The sequence below is a fragment of the Pygocentrus nattereri genome, chromosome 26, assembly GCF_015220715.1.
Source record: "Pygocentrus nattereri isolate fPygNat1 chromosome 26, fPygNat1.pri, whole genome shotgun sequence".
In the NCBI taxonomy this organism is placed as follows: domain Eukaryota; kingdom Metazoa; phylum Chordata; class Actinopteri; order Characiformes; family Serrasalmidae; genus Pygocentrus; species Pygocentrus nattereri.
The window spans coordinates 27,661,075-27,670,000 of record NC_051236.1 but is presented as its reverse complement, the minus strand read 5'-3'; the positions used below and the strand labels follow the sequence as shown (position 1 = coordinate 27,670,000).

Genomic DNA, 8,926 nt, shown 5'->3' with positions numbered 1-8,926 from the left:
ACATCTGCTATCTGCGTTAGCAAGATTGACAAAATTGGTATCTAACCAGCATTCGCAAGTTTGCTAATGTTACCTAAAGAAAATATGCTACCAGATTTAAGCTGTGCCCCTGTTTCGTGCTTATATTATGGCTCGTGAATTAAATCCTTTTTTAACCAGGCTTTGGAACGGAGGCAGTGAAAAGCCATTACTCTACACTCATAGATGATCAAAGTAACACATGATAAAGTAACAGATTTCTAAATAGCAATTTTACTGTTTTTTGAAAAATATATGACCATTTTGAATTTGATGCCACCAACACATTTTAAAAAAGTTGGAACAAGGACATGTTTACCACTCTGTAAGTGTTTGGGAACTGAGGTGACCAATTGCTATAGTTTTGAAAATGAAATGTTTTCCATTTTTTGTTTGATATAGGATTTCAGCTGCTTAACAGTTACAGTCCTATTTTTCATTTCATAATGCGCTAAATGTTTTCAGTGGGTGACAGTTCTGGACTGCAGCCAGGCCATTTTAGTACCCAAACTCTTTTAATACAGAGCATTGCTGTTGTAACACATGCAGAATGTGGTTTGGCATCATTTTGCTGAAATAAGCAAGGCCTTCCCTGAAAAAGATGTTGTCTGGATGGCAGCATAAGTTGCCAAAACATGTATATATGGTTCACCATGGTGCCTTCACAGATGTGCACCTAACCTGTGCCGTGTGTACTAATGCACCCCTACACCATCATAAATATTGGCTTTTGACCTGTGCACTGATAACAAGCTGAGTGGTCTTTAGCCCAGAGGACACAGTGTCCATGATTTCCAAGAAGAATTTCAAATGACGATTTGTCAGACCACAGGACACTTTCATATCACTTCAGTCAATTTTAAATGAGCTCTGGCCCAGAGAAGGCGGCAGCGTTTCTGGATCCTCTTCATATATGGTTTCTTTGTTGAGTTTTAGACTTTTAACTTTTAGACTGTTGTCCTCTACAGAATCATGTCTGTTTTTGCTGCAGTGCTGCCTGAGGGCCCAAAGATCATGGCCAGCAAATACTGTTTTTTGGCCACGTCCCTTGCATACAGAGTTTTCTCCAGATTCTCCAGAAACAAAGTTCTCAGTTTCAACATTTGCTATGTTGTCTTTGTACTGTTTTTAATGTAATATACAGTTTAAATTATTTGCATTGCATTTTGTTTTTACTTACATTTTGCACAGTGTCGCAGCTTTTTTGGAAATGGGGTAGTAGTTCATCACGCCTTTATGTAATTTAATATTTATTGCCCTCTCTGAAGAGATAGGATTGCCCTGTCCTGATGCTGTCATGTAACTGTGTGAAATCATAACTGCAGGAGTCTTGCTGACATGCGTGGAGAATGTGCGGCTGCTAGCCGGCGACTGCATGCGGCATGCATGAATCTGCAGACTGGCACGAGTGAGCACAGTGCTTCTGCTGGCCTGGAGGTCTCAGCGCTGGAGAGGCAGCTGAGAGACAAACTGAGGGAAGCCATGCAGCTTCAGGGCCGCTTCGATGCAGAGAAAGTGGAGCTCAACTCCAGGTCTGTTTATCTTGTTATATACTTTCATACTGTGCCAGATATTTCACATGCATATCCCAAAGTTACCCGAAAACCCTAATGCTTCGTTGTCTTGAATTATTGAACACTAACATATCCTGGCTGAGTCACTGAGCATTGTTCTGAGTACTCGTGCACTGAAGACTGCCTCAGGTGCTATCCAGCCCAGTGACAGGAAAAGACAGAAAGAGGTCGAGTTCAATAGAGTCTGTATTCGTTTTAGTGAGAAGCTGAGCAGTATTCAGTTCATCCTGAAATTATTCTGTCATATGTCAGTGACCTTGTTTGATGTTTTCTGTTGGGATCAGATCCATAGAACTGACTGAGCCCTTTGATGAATTTAGTCATTGCACCTCGACTCTCTTAGATCTTTCCATCAGTGACAGTTCTACAATGAGCAAAGAGCAGAGATCACACTCCTCTATAACATATGACCCCTTCACTGATTGTAATTGCAGAGGAAAAGGCTGAAGAGGAATAGGGATCAGATGAGAGCTCTATGGGGAGGCATAAATTTGCCATACTTTCACCTTTGCTTAATACACTCAGACAGAGAAACCATCTGCATGACTTTGAATTACAAAAGTGCATGGATTTGATGTTGCATGAACCCTTGCCAGTAAAATGTCACATTGTCATTATTAGGTATTCAGCCTACCGTATGTGTCTAAATCTCAGACAAAATTCAGGAAATATTAGAATACCTGCTGGGCTTGGTTCACTACTTCAAATTGTCTGCACCTTTAGTAGCTGGTTTGACTTGTTATACCTGTCTAGTACTGCTTCTCTGATAGCAGCACATGTAGTGTTTTATTTTGAGTAAAGAAGAACAAAGTAACTTCAATGATAGTTGTAACATTGGTATTTATGTGCTCAGGGTGCAAAGTGTCATCGATGACTAAACGGGGTGGAAAATGCGCAAGCAAGTGTGCTTCAAAACTAAGTTTTAAAACTTAAGTTTTATTTTGGGAGATTTCTACTTTACTTCAGTAGTATTTAAACTGAATACTTGAGAAATGTTTCTCAATGACATCTCTAAGAAAAATGGTACATTTATTATCTACATTTCCATTCTGACCTTGCTGCAAATCTTTCTCTTGCCAATTATTTAAGTTCTGTGCATTTCATTTGAAAAAGAACTCTTATGCAGAATGAAATAAAGCCCACCACTGTACTAATTTGTTAGAGTATCAGTACTTCCACCCCATACACTGCAGTATCACACACCACTAAACAAAGAAAGCTTTTAGCATATTTGTTAAATCATTTACTTTTTACTTTAATATACAATACTATGTTTAAGACCATCCCACCTCCAGTGAAAGTGGCTGTTAAGTACATGCTATATATATATATATATATATATATATATATATATACACAGAAGCCTAAACAACTAAAAATGATACCAATCTTTTGGTTGCATTTTCTGTGTCTTATTATTCAAATCATTCCAAAAACACATTTAGTGATGTTGAGGTCTGGACTCTAGACCATTAACAATAAACTCAATTTGGAGCAACACTTGTCTTTTAGATGCTGTCTTTTTCAGGGGCGCCCATTCTTATTTTAACATGACACCAAGCCATATTCTGCAGGTGCTGGCTGCATAATCACAGTGCAATAGCCAGACTGGCCTGCCTGCAGTGAGGACCTGTATATGGACTTGGAAAATATGTGTCTTTTTAAGTTCAAAATACAACAAAGGACCTGTATGGTTGGCCAGCTGAAAACTTATATAACAAAATAGTGTTTGTGTTTTCAGTCCCAAAACTTTTAATAAGTACTGTTAAAACAAAAGGTGAGGTAACGTTTTGAGGCATGACATTTGGAATGAGTGTATATTTACAAAACAACATTTAGCATTTCATATGCTCAAATACTATATATTTAACCATTTCATAGGTAGTAAGACGTTCTTCATAGGTTGTACTGCACATACCTAGTAGTATTTATATGTCCTATATGTGTACAAAGTATGCAACAGAGTACTTTATAGATATCTTTTAAATACTATACAATTACAGTACTGTAAAATAAAGAGATACCACAGTTTCTGTATTTTTCACACCTTATGACTGTGTTCATATGCCTGGTTGGATGGGTGTGTGTGTGAAAATGTGTGTAATTTTGTTTTATTTATAAATGTGTTTGTAGAATCCTGGAACTGACAGACATGGTGAAACATCTAAGAGCTCAGAACAGTGAGAAAGAGAGCACACTGGGAGCCTTGCAGAACCATCTGGACAAGATGGTGAGTGGGACTTTGGGGTATGAGCTTGGGGGTACTGTTCAAGAGGGGAGTTATAGTTTAAATTCATGTTCTTGATGAACTCCACTGGCTCCTCTGTCCATTGTCTGGAGGCCCTGCTCTGTTCTGTTGTGTATCAGAGCTGGTCTAGAGATGCTGCTCTTTGACCTGAATGTTTCCTCTGATTACATTTTAGAATTTGCCCTTTTTGTTTTGTAAAGTAGTTGTTATAAGAGTGTGTCACTTCATCAAGTGTGTTATGGCTTCTGTATTATTAATGTCTTGTTTTCTTTTCATTCTTTCTCCCGTTCCTTCTCTGTTTCTGTTTTGCTTTCCTGTGCAGGAAGTGAGTCAGGCTGAAGACAGAGCTGAGAAGGATACCTTATGCAGTGAGATTAGCAGCCTGCAGCAGATTCTTCACAGCATCTGCCAGGTCAAACACACATAATCATGGGCAGCTCCAGCCCCAGAACAACATTGTAGGACAGGCTATTTGTCGTGGGTGGGCTGGGCACCACAAAAGTGGGGGGGGGGGGGGTGGGGGGGGGCAGTTTGGGCTACATTTTGTGCATTTCCCACAGTGTCAACATCAGGCTACAGCTGATTGCTCACAGTAATGCAGTCATCATTTTGCCTAATCCAAAGTTACAGCAATAAAATTGTCTGCACAGCAATGAGTATGCAGGCTTCACATAAACCCAACCAACCCCACATAACTGAGTTCAAGTCATATAGCTGAGATGTAAGTTATGTAGCAAAACTGAGGAAAAATGACAGCAACAAATTTGAAAACTGAAACCCTCAAGTATCCTAAGCTATAGATTACTCCAACAGTTGTCATGAAAAATGTTTGTGGATTATCTTAGCCTTTCAAGGCTTGATATACAGAAGCGTTGACATATTTAAAGCTGTTTGAAAAAGAACATTTTAAGTATCGCACTGACAACAAATGCTTTTTGTTTGTGTTTGTAAATGTGTAGAAAAGGCACACAACACTGTCAGGGTATCAAGTCGTATTTTCACAGGTCTCCCAGGAACATGTGGTGGCATATCTGGAGCTTGAAATGCAAAATATATTAATGGAATTGCTGCACACTTCTAAAGAACTGAGATTGAAAGGGGTATTGATGGATCGCAGTGGTTGCGAAGCACTGATTCGAAGCCTAAGCTGGGGTGGCACTGCTTCACACTTTCATAAATGACTCCATGATTTTGCCTGAACACAATACATGGACAACACAGAAAACAAAACAAATGTGTATATTTTAAAAAGCACCTATAATTAAAATATTTTAATTTTAATACCAGCAAATGCCAACACGTTTTTATATATTTCAAGCAAGCTCTGACAGAGGGGCTTGACTTCTCCTCCTGATCATGGGTCAGACTTGCTAAGTTAGCACTTCAGACATGAGCAGTGATGTGTCCTTTTGTAAGTTTTGCTCTAGACATCCAGATAAGACATATCTGGATGAGCATGTTGGGTCGACAGAGCTAATTTAAAAGTCTCCGCATTTTATCTTAGTGAATTTGCCTCTTTCTCTCTGATATACTTCACAGGCTGTCCGTGAAGATGCGGGCACTAGCAGCGGAGACAGCCCAGCTGAAGAGTTGCCCTCTCCGTTTCTTCCCGTCTCCTCTTTCAATCTCTCCTCTCCTCAGCATGATAGCGCTCTGCTAGTTGTACGAAGGGCTCTATCCCAGCGACAAGCACAAATTCAGGTCAGCAAGACTTCTCACAGACATATTCTTGTTCATTTCTTTTAGTTGTCAATGGCCCCATACAAGCATTTATATATGAAGCAGGGATATGTGGGGCATGTAGCACCATCCACTCACTGGCCATTTTATTAGGAACATCTTTCTAATTAAGAGTAGTCATGTAAATCTTGCAGATTTTTTCAGTTGTATCTGTTAAAGCCTCAGATTCCTGCTCTTGGCTGACAGGAATGGAACCCAATGTGGTCTTTTGCTGTTGTAGCCCATCCACCTCAATGCTTGATGTGATATTTTTCTGATCTCCATAGTGCTTTTCTGATGTTGTGATGCTTTATTGCTCTCCACTGTTGTAAAGAATGGTTATCAGAGTTACTATAACCTTCCTGTAAGCTCAGAAAAGTTGTACAAGCCATTCACCTTGGAACAACAAGGCGTTTTCTCCCACAGAACACACGCCGCTCACTTGTTATAATTGTTGGACATGAAAATTGCAGTAGATCAGCACTTTCTGAAATATTCAAACCACCAACAGCCATGCTATGGTCAGTCATTTAATTCACATTTTCCTCATTCTGTTGTTTGATTTGAACATTAACTAAAGCTCTTAACCCCTGTCTGCATGATTGTATGCGTTGCACTGCTGCCATGCTGCCGATTGGACAACTGCATGACTGAGTAGGTGTACAAGTGTTAATAGAGAGGATGGTGAGTGTTAAACATAACAGTGGTCATTTGTTATGCTACTGGATACCCCTGTAAGTCACTCATCAACCTAATGATTTTTGCAAAAAAAAAAAGAAAAAGAAAAAACAATTTGATTACAGCTTCACTTACAGCCAAATTGGCAGATATTTGATTGGTAGATGCTTGAAGTTTATTTGTGTAAAAACAACAGGCAAAAATGACCGCAAGGTTATTTTACTCTTGGTGCTTGTAGTTTGTGGGCTAAATGAGAGCACAGATATGAAACATATTGGCCTAAAACAGCTGACATTTTTGGCAAGGTGTAGCAGCAACATACAACAACAGTCTTGGACCTCTGGTTATGGCTTCTGATTAACATGTGACTAAATGGAATAAATTTGATTGTGGTCCCTCCACTGCAGGGGTTACAAGTGTGCCTAGAGGCTGCAGTGGAGCAGGCTACCACATTGCGGGATCAGCTGCAGGAAGGAGAGGCGGAACGCAAGCAGCTGGAACAGAGACTACAGCAACTGCAGCAGAAGCACCATTGTGCTGAGAAGGCTGAGGAGGAGAGCAGCAGAGATGCCCAGAGATACCGTACCTCGCTGGGTATGGTCACCAGGTACACTGTCATCTAGAAGTCTGCTAACAGAACTCCCCTTCCTTACAAATTACAAAGGGTCATAAAAATGAATGGGAGGCATGTTAACAATCAGTTGTTACTTGCTTTGACTTGTTTTGAAGGACACAGCAGATTTACTGGCTTTAAGAGAGTTTCTGCAGGGGAGTTGACACAGTCTGTACCTCTCTTGAGACTTATCATCTGACAATAGCCTCGGCTCCGCACTCTTAGCTGGTCTTGTAACCACTAATGCCTTGCACATAGCAGTTCACTCAGTCATCCTTTCCAGGGGTAATCTGTACGGGAAGAATGGGGACACGGGAGAATAAAAGACTAAAATATAAATCATGAAAAGAGCCTTCATTAAGACAAATCATAGGTCTTACAACACAACAGTTCTAGAACTTCTAACGAGTGCAATAACACGTTTACTGGCCAATGGAAAGTAATGTTTGTTTATTTCAGTTCAAGCTTTGTTTGTCTTCTGCTGGAAGTTTTCCTTTTTCTTTGGTAACACTTGCAGATTAAGCCAATGTTATTAACTGTCAGGCTTCAGAGAAACACAGTTTATTGTATTCTTTTTCTTTAGTGAGTTCAAGTCATCAAGCACTATATATTTTTTTAGAATTATCACCTGGTAAAGATTTTGCAAAGGTAACCTCAGTGCTAAACAATTTGGGTGTAATTTAGGACTGTCCCATTTCTGACCCCACCAGTCATAAATGTATAGTTTTTGTTGCATTTCCCTGTGACCTCGTCATCTTGCAAATCAGAAAATTGTTATATCAGCAAATCGTAACAAAATGGTTTACACATAAGAGAATGTACTGACCAGTTATACTCCACATGACAATTCATTAACATGGATGGTTTTTTTTTTTTTTTGGGAGGTGGGGTAATGCAGTTTACCACAGGATTTCTTGAATTTTATGACCAATTTGTATGGGATAAGAAATCTTAGTATAAATTAAAGAGATGTAAAGGCTCCTTTTCCCACCATATATGATTACATTTTTATGTGGGATTAATATAACTTTGGGAATAGCAGGTAAAAGTCTCTGCAGTGTTTGGCCTTATTCAGTGAGTCAGTTTCTTAGCAACTTTAGTCCCGGCTGAATGTGCCATGTCAGTCATGTTATGGACTGTGCACTCCTGCATCAGTAAAGATTCTAGTGCTTTTTACCTACTACAAAACCAGCCACAGAAATAACCCCCATGTTATATATACAGCCACTGAGAATGACCATGTCACTACAATGCTATCATTTTCTGTGGAAGAGCCTCTTATTCTAAGAGGCACTTATTTGTGTTCTCCAAGGCTAAAATGAAGTTGATATGTACTGTCCTCCTCAAGTGTGCAACTCAGAACATTAAAGCGTATAATCAATTTTAAAAATTTAACACAGTGAAGACGGTTGGCTATGACTTCCCAAGCTAGTGGTGATGGAAATGACACAGTGCTATAACTTAAGACAGAAAGACAGATGGTTAGGGTAAGTGGAATAACGTCTAAATTAAATTATTTGATGTTTGTTTCTGAAGTAAAGGCAGTGTGTAAATCAAGTAGCCGCTCCCAGCCCTGTCATTTTTATTGAGTGCGAGTTGTGTGAATTGGTCACCAACATTACAGATGCCCTGTGGTAAAATTACATTACCCCACCTCCCTCTGTTATACCCATCACTTTGAATTAGAGCTATACTCTGCCATTCAAGTGCAACTTCCTCAGACTTGGACATGGATGGTCGTATGAATTGTCTGAATGCATCATGATTGCGAACTGTCCATTCATGTGTCTCCAACATCTCCTGTCTCTTTCTTGCTCCAGTGAGAAAGACGAGTTGAAAACACAGCTTTCTGCCCTGCAACACCAGCTGGACCACAAGCAGGCAGAGTTGGAGCGTCTGCGCAGCTCCTCTCTGGACATCCAAAGGCAGAGGGACCTTTTCCGGCTGCAGAGGGAGGACTTAGAGCGGCAGCTGGCTCGGGAGCGCTCCGAGGCTGAGAAGGGGTATGCTATTGCGCAACCTGATCTAACCCCCAACTCAACCTCCCCATGGCCTCTGTTTGTTTTTCCATATTTT

At 40.1% G+C, this 8,926-nt stretch overlaps 1 protein-coding gene across 1 annotated transcript in view; it reads left to right on the top strand.

Annotated features, from left to right (window-relative positions):
• crocc2 (ciliary rootlet coiled-coil, rootletin family member 2) overlaps window positions 1-8,926 on the top strand; it is an 89,623-nt gene that overhangs the window by 35,417 nt on the left and 45,280 nt on the right. The window contains exons 9-14 of the mRNA XM_017697998.2: window positions 1,344-1,550; window positions 3,726-3,822; window positions 4,163-4,252; window positions 5,380-5,541; window positions 6,645-6,844; window positions 8,671-8,853. Coding sequence (XP_017553487.1) covers window positions 1,344-1,550; window positions 3,726-3,822; window positions 4,163-4,252; window positions 5,380-5,541; window positions 6,645-6,844; window positions 8,671-8,853 — 939 coding nt within the window. The remainder of the gene's footprint in view (window positions 1-1,343; window positions 1,551-3,725; window positions 3,823-4,162; window positions 4,253-5,379; window positions 5,542-6,644; window positions 6,845-8,670; window positions 8,854-8,926) is intronic.